Below are 20272 nucleotides of genomic sequence, written 5' to 3'. Positions count from 1 at the left end.
CTATTGGAAAAGAGATTGCTTTTCCAATTTGTAAGGAAACTTCATCTTTTAAGCTTTTCAAAAAACACTCTTGGTTATGCCCTTGACTGTAGCAATGAATGGCTGTGGCTAATTACTAACTCCGGATTCTTTGAGAGCCGCATTGTCTTAAAATATATATATGTCACCTCACAGATTATGTTAACTTTTTTGGAAGGAGCAGGAACGTGACATCAGTCACAACTTCATCTCCAGTATACCCGTTTGACTGTACAGGAAACATTAGTCATCATCTGCTGAATAGAAGCTGAAAGAGTTAACATTCTTTCATTCGACCCTGTTCGAAAGCCCCACAAAGGTGCACAGGTAAATTAAACACTTATTTCAACTTCAACTTTCTACAGGGTTGATTCAACAGATGTCAGCTGTAGTTTTTTACTGTATTTTCTTAAGAGTCCTTTTATGGCTGCCATATCTAGGGAATTGGGAAGACACAACTGGGGTTTTCTAACAAAGTGAAGCTGAAGTTCATGAACTCCTAGTTTCAGATTAGTGTAAGATGACAAGTGACTTGCAAGGGAGCTTCTAATGAGGAATGCTGCTCAGATGTCCCCCTATGATTACCGCTGTTTAAAAGAATGCTGCGACTTTGGTTAAAACATACTGAAACATAGCATTTATTCACATGTGTTGAGTCGTCTTAGAATTCCTTTTTGACACCTAGTTTCATGGGCCCTGCAGCTTGGCGGGCTGCTCTCCGCTCTTGCAGTTCCTTCTGCCGCTGCTGACGTTTGGCTTCCCTTTGCTGCCGCGATTCCTCACTCTTTGAGTCACCCTTGCCAGAAAGGGTCGGGCCTGGAAGGCAGTAAAAGGAAGCTCAAAGTTACAAGGCCAACTGCAACTGAATCTTGGGCCGCATAAGAAGCCTAATTTCAAATAGTGTAGATTACAGCAGCCTCTGTGCAAAATTCTGTTTTTTTAAGTACGAGTGGATGTGTCACAAAAAGCTAGAAAATTAAATGCTTTTGATACAGAAGCCGAAAAGAAAGAAAAAGAACTGCCATAATCATCGCTGACCGAAAGTTATTAATGATTGAGAATGCATGGCTCTTTAGCATGACGTCCTGGGATTAGGTGGCGCCTGTGGCTGCCCTTGGCGCACTGAAAAATCTCAGAGGTGACATGCTAGAATTTATGTCATGTCCGCTAACCACTGGGTACACACAATGTCTGCTTAGGTGCTATTGAAAGGCAGCTAATAAGAAAATTCTACAGTTACCACCACTGTAGCTTTGCCAAGACTGCTTCAGTAGTGTATAGAAATTTAGCCGAAGTGAAATTTCACTGCAGTTGGCCTTTCATCTCAATGTTCACAGAGATGCTCCATGCTGTATGAGCACCTCATTGAGCCTGGCACAGAAAACTGCCAGTACTTGAACTTGCAAGACTCAAGTTTGGGGGGGAAAAAAATGCTGCTGCAATAAGAATGTTACCTGGCATACACAGACAACAGTTCAAATATTGAATGGTGCAGACCTCAGAACCATTCACAGTAACATGCAAATGCAGTATTATCAACATTTGTGAAGCCTGCACACTGTTTTGTGAGGACTGCTAGTTGCATCACTGAACAATGTTTCTCCTAGAGGAACATTCAATCATGCTATATATGAGTAGAAGAAAGCAATGTACAGTGCACAGAAATGCTGACAACACAGAAGAGCACTGCTAATAATAGTTCCTGAGGTTTGCACACACAATGCACGTCACAATTACTGTAGGCACTGCATAATGGAACCTAGATAAACAGCACAGCACATTTTATGTTGGTGCGGTTTTCATTTTTCCTATAGCTAACATCCTTTAGTCACCAAAACCATTTTCTTTGAAATGCTGGCTAAAATAAACTAGTGTGAAAGGTTTTGAACAGGTAATGCTAGCACTGAACGTGCCTTATCATACATAGGTTCACAACCTTGAGATAAACAGGGCACTGATTCTGATGGAGTGAACATTCTTCAAAGACAAGAAATAAATGTTTATGGTATGATTAAAATTAAACACATCTGCACTGCCAAAATTAGACCAAGTCGACATTCTCATGATGCTAAGTGACGCTTTGCAAAAAGCATAGCAGCAAAGCTGTTGTCAAAAGGTCAGGTGTTGCAGTGCCTTCTTATTTGCAGAGACTTCACTGTGATGAAAGCTGTACTGAAGTACATGTGCAAGCCATTCTGTAGGTGCAAGATAGCTCTTCAGTTCACCCAGGAAAAGATAACACATTGTTGTGAAAGCAATTAAAAGGTCAAGTTTCAAGCTCTTAATCCTATCTACAGTGGCAAGCACATATTTGTTGCAAGACTGGCAGACTTGTATGCCTGAAAATGGCAATGATGTTATGCGAAGAGACTGTCAATTTAATTTGTACACCAAGTCAAGGCAAGAAAGCACAGAGTTGCAAAATTTTTGAAAAGCTTGGTCTCACTGCTGGACTAATAATGTAGCAAGACAAATAATGAGGCTAACACAAAAGGCTAACCTTTGCTGGTACCCCACTTGTCCCAGTCATCATTTTCCCATGCATTTTCAGAGCTTGGGCTTTGCTTCGAACTGGCTGCCGTAGGTTTAGGTGGCTAGAAAGATCACACAAAAGAGAGAAAAAGAAATACAATGGTGCTAAATAGCTTTCCCTTTGTTCGAGGTACCCAAAGTGTATACATTTGACATCACCTTGCATGCTCACTTTTAAAGTTTCCTGAACATGCTTGTGCGCTACTAACATTAAGGACAAGATAGTATTATCTGAATGCAGAAGCAGACTATGATGCAAGCAGGGATGAAGACAACACACAGAAGTGCTTCCGTGCGTCATCTGTACCCTTTTTTTTTTTTTTATCTCCTTGCACATTCAAGTTTTAGTGCAAAACCAACTCACCCAACTATCTGTTCTAACAAGCTGCTTCTGTAGGATCTATAACGTACAAGTTCTCTTATTCATAACATATGGCTCGGAAAAGCATCACAAATTATGACCATCTCTTGTTTACATGGTACATTTTACATCATTGTGGGCACAAATTGGTGCAGGGAAAGTTCAAAACATAAGGCAAGGAGGACCCGTAAGCATGGAACTCCCATGGCAGTTTGTTCATGCTGTAGCATATAAATGAATGAGTAGACCTTTCATACGGGATGACTCAAAGTCTTAGTGGGGAGAGGGGAAAGGATATATAAAAATTAACATTGACCCTGAAGTTTAGCCTATTGTAAGCATGCAGAATATACATACGCTGTGACCTGCATATGGCCAGTCAGTATACCATCTCTAAAACTTGTTTTTTATGCAAACCAGCTGATGATTAAGAGTTTTCCTTTTATTTAGTGCTATGAGAAACACTTATATATAAAGTGATTGAAAGTGCAGTGCTTGTTTTGTCATTCTTGCCTTACACCCAATTTGCAACACGCAATAAATAATACTAACTCGCCGAAGTCACTGTCCACATTTTACAGTCTACAGATGGCATGACTGAATATGGTTAGTTCATACTTTTTCAACACTCTCATCAACAAAGGTGAAAAATCTTGGTCTTCTACAGCACTTTCTTGCACAAAGGCATGTAAAAATACACGTGACATTGCTTTCCTCACTAACTCCTAATTAGTAACCAAGAAGCACATCAGACAAGCACCTGTTTTGTGGTTCCTAGTCCAGCGGCACTACAAAAGAAATCCTCCTCCGCGTCTCGAGTTGTGCCCCAGTTATAGGAACTAGTTGGCCTTGCGTCCAGAGGCTTGGGATCGGAACTGGACTTGCTTGAAGGCGCTTCAGAAGGCTGCACAAAGTACAAACAGCAAGGAACTATCATTCGATGCCACGCAGGGATGAGTGTTTTGAAGCCAGAAATACATGTTTTCTCACATTGTGAGTCGATAAATAAAACCACAGGGGTACTAATGAGTTATTAAACAGATAATACCAGTCAACCTGCATTTCATTCCAGTCTGAAAGCTGGCACATTTGAATAAACTTGATCACAGTGGAGATCTGGTCTTGCTGGTGTGACATTTTCATAAGGCTATACAGTGCAAAACCAAAGAGACAGACAAGGACAGATGCAACACTAGTTCTTGCATGAAGTCTTTCTGGTTAGCCTTCGTGGTTTCGCGCTACAAAAACCAAACACAAAATCACACCCACATAAGTTTCACACAACTGTCTGATTTGACTGAACGTTTACCAGCTCGTAAATTTTGTCTACAATTCCGTTTCAATTCTCGTTTGATATGTTTTATGACAGCAAAGATTGTGTGAGTTGCCGAATAATGCACAAGAATTCGTTTAGGTTAGTGTACAATGTTTAACTCAGCTGTTCAAAAAGTTCATGCACATTTTGTGGCTCTTCACCACGGTCAAATCTGGAGAAAGGTTGAATGTACTAATGCCAAATCAATGTAAGCCCGTCACACTATGCAACATATCAACAACAGCGGTAAACAGTGGGCCTAGAACAAACATTTCAAAAAGGGGACTTGTCTTCAGTCAGGGCCCAAAGTGCACAGACAAGCGTCCTCGTTGAAGCACTGGCTCCAGGTTAAGGTCTTCCTTTGTTCTCCCACTGTTGACACCTTCTTAACTCTTTCTACTGTTCAGCATGAAAAAGCATGTTCATGCACATTACACAATGCATTTATTGCCGAAAGCCCCTGCCATAGCCCTATATGTGAGCTTTGCTTCGGAACAGCATTAATTGAAATGACAAAAGGCTCACAGGGGTAGGCTCTTCTTCGAAGCTCTCCCAGTCGCCATCGTCCCAGCCGTCTTGCCCCGAGGGGGCACGTTCCTTTGGCGATGCTCCACTTTTCCCAAAGTTGCCTTTAGTGTCTTCCTGCAATGTTGCAAGAACACACATTCTTAAAGTAGCACAGGCAGCCAATATTATACGACTTCAGAGTCGCTTTCATTCCAACATCCAGCGCAAGAAGTACACTGATGCTGAGGTGTGGAGGCGAGAATCCCACAGAGGGCTTGACAGAGGCCTAAACCTCATTGGAACAGAGAAAGCAAAATGCAAGAAGTGGTAGCTTCCATTTCAGCCTACTCACTAAATAAAGGTGCTGTAGCAACTATTATGAGCACAAACAGCGCACAAACAGCCGGCCCCAAAGTATAGAGGACATGAGCTCCATGGCAAACATGACTTGCTGCTCTGTTAAGTCAGCGTGCTCCTAATTTCAGTGGATCACTGCATAGGTCACAAATGCTACTACGCAATGAAACTTTCAATTCAAGGTCATGTGCCCACGCTGTACGGGAATCTAGCTTTTTCACAAATCTTGTGTGCCATAAACTTTCGCAGCTGATAGTACAATAGTGTAGAGCAAGGAGATGCCAACAGGAAAGGGTGAAGTACAGCACCTCCTACACAAGAAATAACTGGGCAGTATGATTTTGCACCGTTATGTATCCATTTATGACTGATGGCACAGGTTCAAAAGCAGGATTCAGGACTAAACTGTAGCCTAATGACTTTTTCACCTAGTACTCGGCAAACCTGGGTGAACATTCTAGAATGCAAGCAGACAGCAGTGCAAATACAGATTTGACAGCTTGAGCTGAAAGCAAGCTGAGCAAATCTCCAATGAAGTATCTGCAATACTACTATCAAGTTTATGAGGACACAGTTATAATTAACAAGGTGCAGAATACACTGTTTTCTTATCATGGCAGTTGTAAATTTAGTGAATCTCTGACAAAGAAAAGCTTCTGAGAGAGTAGTTTCAGTTATAACAAAGTTTGAAGTTGGGCTTTACCTACATATAATGGTAGCATAGGCATTACCTTGTAAAATGTTGTACATATTACTCTGTGTAGATTTCACTAAACGTACATAAGAAGCCATCTCTAACCTCCATATCTCCCCAGTCGTCTTGGTCATCCCACTTGTCGTCACCCCCCGAGCCAGAGTCGACACCAGCGTCCTCTGATGCTCGGCGATCATGCAGTGCGGTGCTCTCTGTGGTGGGTGAAGTAGCATTTGAAGACGGCTGGGACTGCGCCTCTCCTAATGTAGCAGAGAAGACAATAGGAAGTAAGGTTAATGCAAATTGTTGACATTAGTTAAAGGGACACTAAATATAAACACTAAATCAGCTTCTAGCTAAAAGATTCAGCTTTGTTAACTTTGCAATAAGAAGTTCATTACTAAAAGAAGAGATCAAGGCCACACTTCCCTATAGTATTCAGGGAAAACACGGGGAAGGCAGGAGATGGAAATTCAAGACGATGAGCAAAACGAGAACAAGGTGAAAGCAGGAGCCAACGTTTCGACGAGTGGACTTTTCTTCACTGCCCTATATTGTATTTCGTGCCGGAGCACCAGCACTGGTACGTCAGAGTGAAATTATGGATTTCGTTGTAGATAATTTAAATGTTCATGATATTATTTCTTTTGTTGTTTTTCTGTTTACAAGTGCCATTAGTTTGCTCGCGTTTTTAGGTGCAGCTTGTGATAGTTGCCAGCTGGCTACAGCTCTTGTCTCATTTAGCCTGATAACTCACAGCTATAGCTTTTTTCATGACATTAGCTATCTTCCTTATTCTCCGCTTTTTGTTCCCCAAATAAACCACGATTTGATAGTCAGTGCCCATAGTGTCGTCTTCCTGTAGTCTTGTCAGAAAACATTCAGAATATTTATATTTTCTCTTACTGCAACAACGACACAAAGCTTGAAGGTTGTGGGTGGCTTGCAGAACAAAGCTTTATAATAACATTTACGCTTCCTGCAGAGCATACCTCCTTCCAAAATGCTATAGCAGTTGATTCCAGCAGAATGGCTGTTGTCTGAAGGAAGACGATGTCACGAGGGAACAAGGCACAGGACAAAATGCAATAAAGAGGGGAAGGCAATAGTCCAAACCACTCGTCCTTTTGCATCAAGGCCTTTGTCCGCCCCTACGAAGAAGCGTGCTCCACTTCAACAAAGGGCTTTTGCCTTTTTAGCAGTGTTTTACTATTGGTGAGCAAATGCATTAGTATGCTGTATAATATTATGGCATACTGTAAACTGAACAAAAAAATACAGAATCAGCTTATAAACTTATCGCGACACTAAGAGAAAACGTAAAGTCAAGCTAAATTGGTACATGGCTGGCAAAAATAGGCCAATCCTTCAGTGAGGGGATGTACAGTATGCCAGAAAGGAAATTCAATACGTTTCTTGCTCACTTTCTCTGCTGAACTTTTTTTCTGTAAAAATAAAGATGGAAAACTGAACGGACAGTTTAAATGTGTAGAATTCTTAGTGTCTCTCCAATGCCATTTTAATCGCATTACAGTGAATTATTTGTTGGTAGCCATGAAAGTGCTTATTGGATTATTAACTGGAGCTTAAACTCACCACTGCCTGTTGTACCAGGGGCAGGGGCGTTTGCTGTGGGTTTTGAGCGGTAAAACTTGGACGTCAGCGACGTCACTGCCCAACCAGCCCAGCTGGCAGCCAGGCTTGATGGCACGCTCGAGCTGGCTGCATTTACATCTGCCTCTGTTGATGATAAAAGAAAATTTCAAAAACGTTTGCAAATGTTTCTTATCCTTAACGCATGAACAAAGCATGCTTCACTGAATGCAATATATTCAATGCAATGCAATGTATTCTTTAACAAACTTATTTGCGACAGACGGCACTCACCCATTTGCTCGGCAAGGCTGGGGTCCTCGGACACCTTCTCTAGTTTTCCCAGGAAACCCTTGATTGCGCTGAATGCCTGTGGAAAAGGAATTATATCGCCTGTCATGTTGCCAAGCCCCCAGCCAGAGCTTGATGCATTTGAATAAGCTGTCGGCTTTCTTCGAATAAACTCTTTTTTTTCTGCCTCACTGTTATGACTTAACCTCTATTAATTATTATTACCTGATGCATGCTCAAGTAAGGTTAGCTGCCAGTTAAATTATGTATTTTTCGAGAGCCAATCATGGTTCACCTACAAAAGCAGCAGCATGGATTAGAGAAAAAGACTGATTGTAAATGATTATTTACCTAATATGTTAAGAATAAGTGGACTTAAGTACACATGATGCATATAACATATATATATCCAACAGCTCTATAAGAGCAGTAGAATGTATACCAAAGGAAGCAGTGACCGCCACTTAAACAAAGGCAGGCTGAATTACACCACTAAGTGCTACTATGAGTCCTCCATTGCAAAGACCAATGCAGACTGAAATTGCCAACCTATCTACAGTTATTTTACATCTGTGACTGCGTAGTATGCAAACCTGCAATAAAAATGCACTTTGTTCAGCCACTTCTAGGCATTAAAGTGAAGCCTTCACTGCGCCCCACCCCTACTGCTTTGTGTGCGCTGGCTGCTGCCTTGCAACACCAACTGAAGTGGGACTGAAAATGGGACCAAAACGTGCACAGAGTATGGGAAAAACATACGGCTTCAAAGAAGCACTGAGCAAAGCAGGAACACCTTCACTATGTAGCGAAGTGTGGTATAGAATTGTATATGTTCGGGCTTGTTCGTTCGACGTCACGACAAATCGTAGCATGGAAAGACATAGACCGTTCCTGCACTAGTATAGCTTGTCATGTAGTTTAAAACATAAGCACAGCTTGCTTGCTCGTTAATACAGAGTGGAGCAGTATTGAGTGGTGGCAATAAGTACTGACAACCGCAGTGGATGTTTTGCCCAGAAATGTGAAGCGGAGCAGCGTCGACATGCAGCAAAGAATGGTTTGAAACACGACGGCAAACTCGCTCGTAAACTTGAAGCAGGGCAGCATCAATATGAAGTGACGAGACAGCAGTGCGGCGTACGCTGCCGTGAAGCCACAGAAGGCAAGGTTCTCCACCATATAAAGTTTCGTTCTCTATGACCTAGAAACCCAACCCGCTGCCCACCCCTGCATGTTGAAGTGCCCTTCTCTCCTACTTCATGGACGCCCATCCTCCTCCTCTCTACAGATTGCCATATTGCATTTAGCAGTTAACGATGTGCACATAGCGATAGCGATAGTGCACGTGGCCCCAGTGAACTAGTGGTGACGATGAGCTGCGCTCAATGGCCATCCTTTACAGGCCCAGCAGAAAATGAAGATTATCAGTATTGCCGAAGATGGGGGTAACAAGGCCGCTGGCCGACGATATGGCATGGACAAGTAGTGCATCTGTGAATGGAGACTGTTTTTTCAATGGTGTGAGGGTTGTAGTACGCAGTTATTTCTGCAGGTTACATGTGCGGATTTTTCCTTTCTGGGCTGTTGTAATTGAGGGTGCAGGTTATATGCGGAAAATATGGTCAAAGACATCATGCAGAACGAGTTCGGTTTGATGTGTAGTGTGTGTGAGATAGATCCTGGTTTTTGCCTGACACATTCACTGTGTCAGAGTGCCACAAGTTCATGTTGAGAGAGTTGTTTCTTGGTGAAAGCATGTCCAACCTAGTTATGTGCTCTATACATGCAACTGGTTGCTAAACAATAACAGCATTATTTTCAAGCATCAAAGCAAGCTTTGCTTAAAGGGTCCCTGAAACGGTTCAGACAAATTTTGTAGACGCGTAGGGTACAGCTTAAATAGGACATTCGCACCACAATTTAAGTGAAGCGTTACGTATTAATGGAGCTACAAGCGATTACAAGTTACCCTCCTCCCTAGCCATGCTTTTCCTCCTCAACTCGTTCGCCGGGCGATCGGGGCTAAGCTCCGCCTTCACTGGTCCTGCGTCATGATGCGACGTCACATCGTCCATTTCCGGTTATTTTGGAGCCCGCCCATGCCCGCGAGAAACCTCTCCGCTAGCCGCTTGGCCGTCGACCCCAAGCGAGATCGAGCTATCGAGGCAGCGTGCGTCGTGAGCATTCTGTCGTAGCGCCGAATGTGTCTGGTATTCCAGTAATCACATACTACCTGAATGTTTCAACGGAATGATGGAGGCAGAAACTCAAGTTGATGAAGGAACTTTAGCGTAGACGTACGTGAGCTGCCTGAACGGTCTCCACGGTCCAGCCACCCGCTGGCGCAGAGCTTAGCCAGTCAAAGAAAGAGCTAATATTGCTCTAACCAAGTGTAAAACATTTTAAACATTTACAAAAACGACGTGTTAACGATTATACTCCTGCGAAAAATTTACACCAGCAGCCAAGATTACATTTTGTTACTGCTATTGTGTGTGGTAGAGCTCTATGCCACCAGGTGGCTGCACCGTGCAGACCATTCACATTTGCGCTTCTGTTCATCCCCTGAAACCACATGCAAAGGGACATGGCCAGGCCCTGTACCCTTGCACTTGCGTTTACCCTAATACCGGACTCGCGAAACGCTATTGCGTTATTAATCTTCTGGTGTAAAGTGACGGCCGCAATCGCACAAATCCTGGCGCCGATCGGATAGCAGCAGTCCGATGCGCTGCAGCCAGTCTGTTCGTCTACTAGCTTGCAGAGGGACACGATGTCGCAGCTTGACATATTGCCGGTCGCTACGTTTGCAGTCCACAACGCAACAAAGTCGAATCATAGCGCTCACGAAAACACAAACCGACACTGACGGCGGAGCTCTCGTCAAAGACAGAGCATGTTGTAACACAAGCAGATGACAGTTGCTGTGTGCCGGAAGTGCTTAAGTGTACTGAAAAATTGTTCTTGTACATTCTCTTTATGTTACTTTCTTATTATAAAAACAAATTAACTAACATTCCAACTATTACGAACATCACTGGTTTACCATAAAGTTGGAAAATTTATCGATCATGCGCCCTGGTCAGCCAATCGGATAGCTCGCCCCACTGACGTCGTATGGGTGATTTCGGTCATAAGGGTAGGGGCGGCTTGAAATTCCGCTGAGCAGTGTGCTGCGATCGGCAGCGATGTGCATTTTTAAAGCCTTATAATAAATTACACGCTTTACACGGAGCACTTAGATGTGTGAATTAATGATCAGAAGGACTTCCTCTAACGACTCAGTACGTTTGTAGAAAATCGTCAAAATTGTTTCAGGGTCCCTTTAAATGGGCTTACACAGCATGTCACATGTGCATAACTTTTAGACTTATTTTTTCTGTATGATGTCTCATAACCCTGAGAATGAATGAATGAATGAATGAACAAACTGCAGCTGACAGCAGCTTAGTGGAACAGTGATAAAACAGCAGTGGCCTTGCAGTCTTGCAGTGCTCTGCTTATGCCCAAACCTGTCTTTACACTCCACAAAACAAACAAATTAACAGATAACTCAATTGGGAAATACAGTCAGGTTTATAGAGACTCAGATGGAGTGATAAAATTAAAAAAAACTAGTTAAAAAAAAGTGTAGTTGGTGGAAGACATACAACACTGGAAAACTCTGTAAAGCCACTGCCATGAAGCGTGCTGAAATTTAGGCCAGTGATCATGGTTTACTAATGTGAACCGACATGCAGAACAAGGCCAACACTGTCAAGTGGGGTGCTGGCTTACGTGGTCCCGGACTGTCTTTTCGGGGTCCATCGTGAGGGCACACAGTGCTGGAAGTACCCTGGTCGCACAGTCCTTGAGGGTGAAGTAGCCCTGGGTGGCGGACAGGGCCAAGATGGCAGCCATCCTCGACGGGTGGAATGGGTCCCGCATGGCACGCGTGAACGCCACTATTAGCACCCTCTGTCGCACCTATGTAGATAACATGCAAATGCAGAAACATTCAATTCAACTTAATCATATTGAACTTACAGAAAAGTATATGAGTGTGATATGTTATCGTTACAAACTAGAGTATGTATCCAGTTCCCTGTTCATTCAGAGCTCTCACAAGTGATAATACTACTATCTCAAGTGCCAAGCAACCACTTCACCTATAGCACAAACTTGTAGTTTCTCATTCCTTTCCATTACAGTGTATTGAACTTGCAGCTGTGGCAACAAATTTATGCATCCTTGACATTTCTCTCTCTACACGGTAGTGATAACCAGCAGCTGCAGAGCAAGCAGAGAGAAGTCAATGAGCTACCTAGTATGCATCTCATACCTCCTCATTGTTATCATCATCATCCTATTTTTATGCACACTGCAGGACGAAGGCCTCTCCCTGTGATCTCCAATTAACCCTCTCCTGCGCCAACCAACTCCAACTAGCGCCTGAGAATCTCTTAATTTCATCACCCCATCTAGTCTTCCGCTGTCCTCGACTGCGCTTCCCTTGGCACTCATTCTGTATCCTTAAAAGGTCACTAAGGGCTAATACAAAGTCGAAGTGGCCTGTTTAAATACCATCCCAGATACCTTGCAACGCTCATTTTATGCCAAGAAAAGACATTGTTTATGAGAAAATTGCATCTGAAGCGCCAGAACACCTTTCTCGAAATTCAAATCTCCCGCCACACAACCGCAGGAGTGGTGACGTTGCATATGCCATTGTCGCCCTCTGCTGCAGTCGGTGAGTGAAACGCCATTGGACAGACGGCGGTACCGAGCCAAGACAGATAAAGTCGGAGCGGCAGATTCTCCACTGCAGCTGCTTTTTGTCCAAGTAATGTATACCGTCTGGGCGTCTCGCGACATCGCATGGAAGTTGAATTCTCTGCTACTTGCAGTTTCTGCGAGTTTCGCGAGCCAGCGAAACCAGCGCAGCACTATACTATAACTACTGAAACACGAAAGCTTGGCCGGTGCGCAGTCAAGAAAAACCGAAACCGTTTGACCGCCCGCGACGTTGTCAAGGGTAATTTGAATAAGTTCTTTTGTCTAGACATGAAATAGAACTGGACAAGTAGCATTTTATTTCGTCTTATAATACAATACGAGGATGTTTTGCGCAATGAGTGGCTGACTACTAGCGACAGAATTTAACTGAGGAGCACTTTCGTCATTGGGCAAGTGCTTGAATGTCCCAAAGGAGTCTCTAATCATGTCTTGCGTTTACTTCAATTTCTCGATTATTAAGGCTCTGTTCATAATATTGACGCATTAGAGATACTCAAACACTAATCTATTGCTTTAGCTTAACTTAATATTTGCCTTTAGTGTCCCTTTAATAGTCCACCGGTTATCTAACCTACATATTACGTGAGCTGCCCAGCTCCATTTTTTTCTCAATTAGAATACCAGCTATCCCCATTTGCTCTCTGATCCACACCACTCTCTTCCTGTATCTTAACATTACACCTAACATTCCTCATTCCATCGCGTTTTGCGTGGTCCTTAACTTTTTTTCGAGCTGCTTTATCAGTCTCCGAGTTTCTGCCCCATATGTCAGCACCGGTAGAATGCACTGATTGTACACCTATTTTTTTTATGATGATGGTAAGCTTCCAGCCAGGATCTGACAATGTCTGCCGTATGCGTTCCAACCTATTTTTATTCTCCTGTAATAAATTTCCTTCTCATTATCAGGGTCCCATGTGAGTAATTGACCTAGGCAAATGTACTTCTTCATAGACTCTAGAGGCTGACTGGCAATCCTGAACTTTTGTTACTTTACCCGGCTATTGATCATTACCTTTGTCTTCTGCATATTAAACTTCAACCCCACTCTTACGCTCTCTCTGTTAAGGTCCTCAGTCATTGGTTGTAACTCGTGCCCAGCGTTGCTGAACAGGACAACGTCGTCTGCAAATCAAATGTTGCCAAGATATTTGCCGTTAATCTTTGCTCCTAAGCCTTCCCAGTTTAACAGCTTGAATACTTCTTCCAAGCATGCAGTGAATAGCATTGGAGAGATTGTGTCTCCTTGTCTGACCCCTTTCTTTATAGGTATCTTCCTACTTTTCTTGTGGGGAATTAACACACCTGTGGAATCTCTGTAGATATTTTCCAAGATATTTATGTAAGCGTCCTGTACTCCTTGACTATGTAATACTTCTATGTCTGCTGGTATCTCTACTTAATAAAATGCCTTTTCGTAATCTATGAAAGCCATATAGAAAGGCTGATTGTGCTCTGCAGATTTCTCGATAACCTGATTGATGGCATGGATGTGATCCATTGTAGAGTATCCCTTCCCGAAGCGAGCCTGTTCCCTTGGTTGACTAAAGTCCAGTGCTGGCCTTACTTTAATTTAGATTACCTTGTTGAATATATTATATAATACTGCAAGTAAACTAACGGGCTTATAAGTTTTCCATTCTTTAATTATACATCTCACTTTTTGTGGATTAGTATAATGTTGGCATTCTTCCAGTTCTCTAGGACCTTTGAAGACGATAGACAGTATGTAAAAAGGGCCGCCAGTTTTTCAAGCATTATGTCTCCTCCATCTTTGATTAAATCAACTGTTATTCCATCTTCCCCTGCTGCTTTTCCCAATTTCATGTCTTGCAAGACCCTTCTAACTTCATTACTAGTTATAGAAGAACCCTCTGTAACCTGTTCATTACTACTTCAATGGAGCTACTGTGGCTGCTCTCGGTACTGTACAGGCCAGTATAGAATTCCTCCACTGCTTTTACTATATCTTCAAGATTGCTGATGACATTACGATGCTTATCTTTCAGTGCACACATCTTGGTTTGTCCTATGGTAAGTTTCCTTCCAATGGTGGCCTGTCCGGTTTCCTTCTTACTGATTTCACGCTGCATCCATTTTTTACTGCTTCCTCAGTCTTTCTAACGTTGTAATTTTTGAATATCCCTTATTTTCTCCTTGTTGATCAGCTTTGACAGTTCTGCGAATTCTATTTGATATCATTAAAGCTAAGCATAGAGTCAGTCTACTATTTTGTCAGCCTCTGTGCGCTGCCGGTGACAAGTGAAAGCACCTGCATTCAGGGTCGTAAAATTATTTTTGTCAATTATGGCTGTCTTGATAAACAAGTCTTCCGAAATTTCGCACCTGATTTTGTGTAAATATTGTCGGCAGAGATGAAAAGAGTCTGAATTCCAGTGACTAGCTCTTAGCTTTCAAAGATGAACATAAATAAGTGCTTATTGTCTTCTATTCCCCAAGATCAACATATTCTATACAAAGGTAGCCACTACAGATGCTAACATAATACATTTCAATTCACATATAACGCAAGTGGGTATAACAACTGGTGATTGAATTGTGAGGTTTAAAGGCACAAAGCAACACAAGGTAACGTAAGAGGTGTCACAGTGGAAGGCTCTGGATCATTTTGACCACCCGAGGCTCTGTAATGTGCACCTAAATCTGAGCACACACAATATTTTTTTGCATTCCCGCCATATTACAATGCAGCCGCCACGGTCAGGTATTGAAGCTGTGCCTTCATGCTACGGCAGCAGAATGCCAGAGCCACTGTGGTAGGTTTAAAAACCAGTCGTAACGGTGGGCATTTTCAGTACATTGAAAATGCATGAAGTAAGCTCGAATGCTATGATACTGTCATATTGATCAAAATATTTTATTGTTATCATTGTAAGCAGACCGAACTCCATATTCATTGCAGAGAGAGCAAAGGCGATTGCCATACCTGAGGGTGAAGATGTCCAGCTATCTTTCCAAGGCACACAGTGGTGTTTGTTCGGATGCCACCCTGCAAACACAAGGCAGCAGAAGGTTAGCATGCCCATAAGGGCACACCTCAGATCAGTGGCGTAGCTAGGTCACGTGGCACCCGGGGCCCTTAGGTCTTCCCCTCCCTCACTGGCCCCTTGCACCCGGGGCCCACGGCCCCCCGGCCCCCCCTGTTGCTACGCCGCTGCCTCAGATTAAACTCCTAGCCAGCATGGGTAGCAAAATATGGCCACACTGGCACATTAAACATATTATTGCCTGCAAAAATTTGCGGGACAGAAGAGCCAGAAAAGAGAGAGAAAATGAAAATAAACCTGGTCATGAATTCCAGCAATGGGAGGTTAAAAACTGTAGGCAAAGACAAAAGCGCCGAGTGAACACATCTATTGTACGCTGCCAGTACAGGTTACAAGTGAGTTGAACTTTCGTTAACCTTTACCCCCTATGAACATTTATAGGCAATGTTACATCCGTCTTCTAAAACTCTTTTCAGGCTCATTTCCTATATCTGTTACACAGCCACTTGTAGTTGCAATGTAAAAAGCACTGCTAATTCGCTATCTATGAGTTCCAAGACTACAGCATGCAAAGTGACAAGAAAGGAGGTTGAAATGCTTGTGTCCATTTCAGCCTTCATTCTCGCCTGCTTGTGTGCTGCCAACTACAAGCTAGAATAGCTAGCAACTTTTTCACCATAATTGAAGTTCCACAACCAGTGATTAAATGTGGACCTACACAATGGTTAGAGCCTAAAGATACTGCAATGTGCAAAGAGATATTGAAAGCTTTGCATAGTCAAGTCATAGGTCATGTGTGCTACACATGATAAGACAAGGCAGCAGTAGCCTGCCAACCTGGTCATCCTTGGACTGAAGTCGTGCAAAATGTTGCATCACTTCCTCGTTGAGGTTGTTGTAATTCAGCTTCGGTGCCAAGTGCACCATTGCCTTGACTGTCTGCTCACGTATCGTCGGGTTGGTGTCTGAGAAGCCTTGAACAACGTGAGGAAACACCTCCTGGTTCAAGACGTCATTGCTGAGGTAGTCAACGAACTGGTCCACCTAGAATTTTCAAGACAATGTTACAGATCAAGGGCTAGCTTATCTGAGGTTGATTAGTATGCACACCACAAAGAATGGCTAGTGGAGATCAGAAAAATCAAAGGGAACTCATGCCTGTTGCAAGAGACGGGCCCTTGTTGCCCTGTCCTTTGAGGAAAATAATTTGACAACACAGGGAACAATCTTTTTCTTGAACTCTTCAGCATCCAGCAGTTTTCCAATCTGCAAATACAAAGATTTCATCCAGGTCAAATGTACTCAAAGGGCAACGAACAGTTTCAAATTTGTATACTTGCTATACTGAAAAAACGCACACAAAAAAATTTTCCATGATAGTTACACGAACCACCAAATGGCAGCCACCAGTTGCTCTTGTGCTGTGAGCAACTCGTGACTACAATGTATTACGAACAAGGGCTTCTGCGAGCATATTGCTTGAACACGTACTGTGTGTTCAGTCCCTGCTGTAGTACATTTAGACGATGATGAAATGAACAAACATTTCATGAACTGTCTTGGATTTTGCAGTGAGTTGGCACAAATGCCTCCTACTGCAGCTGCACTATGCTTCATTTTCCTAGGTGATACTGGCTTAGTAAGAATGCCTTCCTGCTATAATCCTCGATAACTTTCAGTGAAGAGTCATAGTTATAAGAATGTCTCACCTTAAAAAGAGGTGACAGTACGACTGAGCCTGCATCACCAAATTCAAACGCATTGATAAGTTGTGGGAGGATCTTGTACTTGCAGACATTGGTAGGGAAGTTATCCATGACAGATGTGAGACCTGTGAAGAACCTGTTCTTTTCTGTAGTGTCCTTGATCTGAAGTCAAAAGGATAAAAAAAAAGCTCATCCCTTTCACACACTTTATTTTGGACACCACAGTACCCTGTAAGAATAAATAAAACATAATTATAACAAACCTGAATCTCTTCAATGAAGAGCATGGTGTCAACGAAACTATTCTTGAAGAACCCACCAGCTGATCGACACCTCGTGAGGACATCTGCTGGACTAGGGCGGGAATTAATGTTCGAATTCGTCAGCTGGTTGAAAGCAGGCGTGAGTGACTTTGGGATCTGTTTGCAAATAAAAGAAGAAACTCATGCTGTTGAGTGTGAACAAGTTCCAAAGTTTAATTAAATGTAGATCACGTGCTTGTGAAGGAAATCAACATGAGAATGAAATGACACAAACCTTTCCGGGAGATTCAAGAGAAGAAGGCTTCAACAAAGGTCCATTGAAAACTTCCCACATCAGGCAGCCAAGACCCCAGCTATCTCTTGCCCTTTCGATTAAGGAAAATGATACGATAAAATCAAAAAGTTTTGAAATGACACACCTGGGGCTGGTCTCATGACTGATCACTTTCAGCGACACTTCTACATTGAGGCACGCTACAAAGCCCACGATTTTTATACTTTATATGCTTCATATGTCACTAGCCAGAGACAAAGGTACTGTCGTCACGCTATGTTCAAGGAACTCAAAGTTTCAACTCTGGCTTACCATCAATCCCATTTCCTGTTCTCAAGTTGATTTGTATAAAACATGTGGAAGACAGCTTCACACACGTCACTTCAAATGTTTTCCTAGCAATATTGCTAGCGCTACTATTGCCTGCATTCAAATAACCTATTAACAAGCTTTTTAGTGCTTGGTGCCATGAAACAGTAAGTGTAATATGACATGCAAACAGAAAAATGACTGTTTATTCAAGTGTACACAGTCAGTCCTAATTATGTGTTTTATATTCTTTTCTTTTACAATATCATGTGTATTACCCTTTTCACTTACTATGCAGTTTCAAGGATTTGGCTGGGCATCTTATTCCAAAGGAGAATGAAAATACTTAGTGGAAATGGACAGAATGAATGCTCACAGCATAAAACTGAGAGCTTCAATAACAAGCCTCGTGTTGATCTGAAAATGTTTGCCTGCTGATACCTCAGTTACTTACAAACACATTGCCAATAGATTTTGATTCAGGCTTTACAATCTTTACAATATATTGAGTCTAGTGATGTCTGCCGTCCAGTCCGGAACCTGTCCATCATTAACCAGAGTGTTTACATTCGTCAATGGACACCATCCAAATGTGCTAAGCCAGTTCGTTTCACGTGTTTCATATTGTTTTGCTTTGTAAGCCTGTGGGAATTCTATTCTGCACTTCCTATACAGTTCCAGGGATCAGAATTTTCGTGCAATGTCACAGCACTTCAACAAAGTATAACTTTTGCAATGAATTCACTTGATACCCATAGTGAAAAGACGCATCAGTCTTACCACTTTGGTCCTGACCGTCTGTGGGATGCGGATGAATCCTTAAGTTCAGGAGGTGTGTAGACATCCAAGGCGGAAAGGTTTTTTCTTGGTGGAGACTCCGTCACAGGACACATGTACTCTACGCCGCCAATCTTCCACTCTCCAGCACGATTGACAAAAACTGATGATGAGCAAATGTTGTTATGGCTGAGGCCACAGTCTCCTGTCAAGAATCCGAGTCCTTTCTGAACAGTGAGGAACGGAGTTAGGCGTTTGTCAAAGCACTACTCACTGCAACAATAGCATCATGTGGAGTAAGATGAGTCACTGCACTTACCGTAACCTGGTAAAGACCCCATGCGGCACCTAGTTTTTTTTCCTCGTCTTTCTTTTGCACCTCCAAATGTGTAACAAGGGGCTCCACATATTCAGTAACTAGGTATATCACTTTCTCAGTCTGAAAAAAGGTGTCATAATATTTAGTCATTATGCAGGTTACTACTGCTGCTGCTATCGCTACAAATAAAAACGGCTTCAAATATGAATGAAAGAACGTCATAGGGGAAGCAGTTACCTCGAGACTGTCAACGTATTGTAGGACGTTCGGGTGTCTTAGAGTTTTGAGCCTTTTGACAGAAGCCTTGGCAGTGTCCAGCTAGGGAACAAAATCACAGAAAAGTTATGCCCAAGGCTACGAAATTTTACGACGTAGCGCCTCATTGACCATGGAAAAAGTCCACAAATTATGGAAAGAGTCCACTCACCAAGCTCTCATTGCCTGCTTTCGCTTCGAATACGAAAACGGACACATCTTGATCACCTCCCTGAAGAGCAAGGCGTCAGTCATGTCAGTGACAAGAAGAAATATCTTACAAAATGGGGAAGCGACACAAAATTTTAAATGAAGGCTTGCGGAGTGCCAAACAGGCTCCCTTACGTCGGAGAATAACGGCTTTTAACAAGTGCCACGACGCAGCCACGGAATGGACCTGACGTGACCAGTAACAGCCAGCGAGCTATATCCGTTACCTTTTTCTTTCCCTTGTGTAGCTGCCAGAGCGATCTTTCTTCTAGTCCGGGCACAAGCTCACCGATCTCGTATCCAAAGTCCTTGGCGGGGTCTCTCGCAAAGAATGACCACATTATGGGTTGTAGACAATACAAACACCGCCTCTCCCGACGAGGCGATCAGTTGCTCGCCGCTACAGTCGGTGGCTTGGACGTTGCGACGCCGCTGACGGTGTGTCAGCGTCGGATCGCAATCACAATCGGCAGAAAAGAGTACGGCCTCTTGGCGTATGTCGGTCGCACCACTTCAACATCCCATTTGTAACTACCTAATCAGAAGCGCGTAGTAGCACGTAGTATGACGCGCCGATCAAATCCTGTGATCGTGCGCTTGAGTTGATGCTTCCTTACATTGCCTCCCATTGTTGCGAGCTGCAGAAAAGAAGCCCTCTGCGTCTATCGGTTGTAAGATAACACATTTGAAAAAGCGCGCGCATTTTA

The 20272-nt window shown here is 43.0% G+C and overlaps 1 protein-coding gene across 1 annotated transcript; it reads right to left on the bottom strand.

The window, feature by feature from the left end:
• Positions 1-627: 627 nt before the first annotated feature.
• Positions 628-20206, bottom strand: yata (N-terminal kinase-like protein yata). The gene is made up of 19 exons (XM_065434985.1): positions 19793-20206; positions 19528-19587; positions 19338-19418; positions 19101-19220; positions 18785-19008; positions 17696-17786; positions 17422-17577; positions 17162-17320; positions 16611-16718; positions 16290-16496; positions 15392-15454; positions 11446-11634; positions 7672-7747; positions 7381-7524; positions 5890-6044; positions 4752-4868; positions 3672-3815; positions 2519-2612; positions 628-834 (listed from the first exon to the last, which is right to left on the bottom strand). Exons 1-19 carry the CDS (start codon positions 19904-19906, stop codon positions 680-682), a joined length of 2457 nt encoding a protein of 818 aa, XP_065291057.1. The 5' UTR covers positions 19907-20206; the 3' UTR covers positions 628-679.
• Positions 20207-20272: the final 66 nt, after the last annotated feature.

The sequence above is a fragment of the Dermacentor albipictus genome, chromosome 7, assembly GCF_038994185.2.
Source record: "Dermacentor albipictus isolate Rhodes 1998 colony chromosome 7, USDA_Dalb.pri_finalv2, whole genome shotgun sequence".
NCBI lineage: Eukaryota > Metazoa > Arthropoda > Arachnida > Ixodida > Ixodidae > Dermacentor > Dermacentor albipictus.
This window is presented reverse-complemented; position numbering and strand designations above follow the sequence as displayed.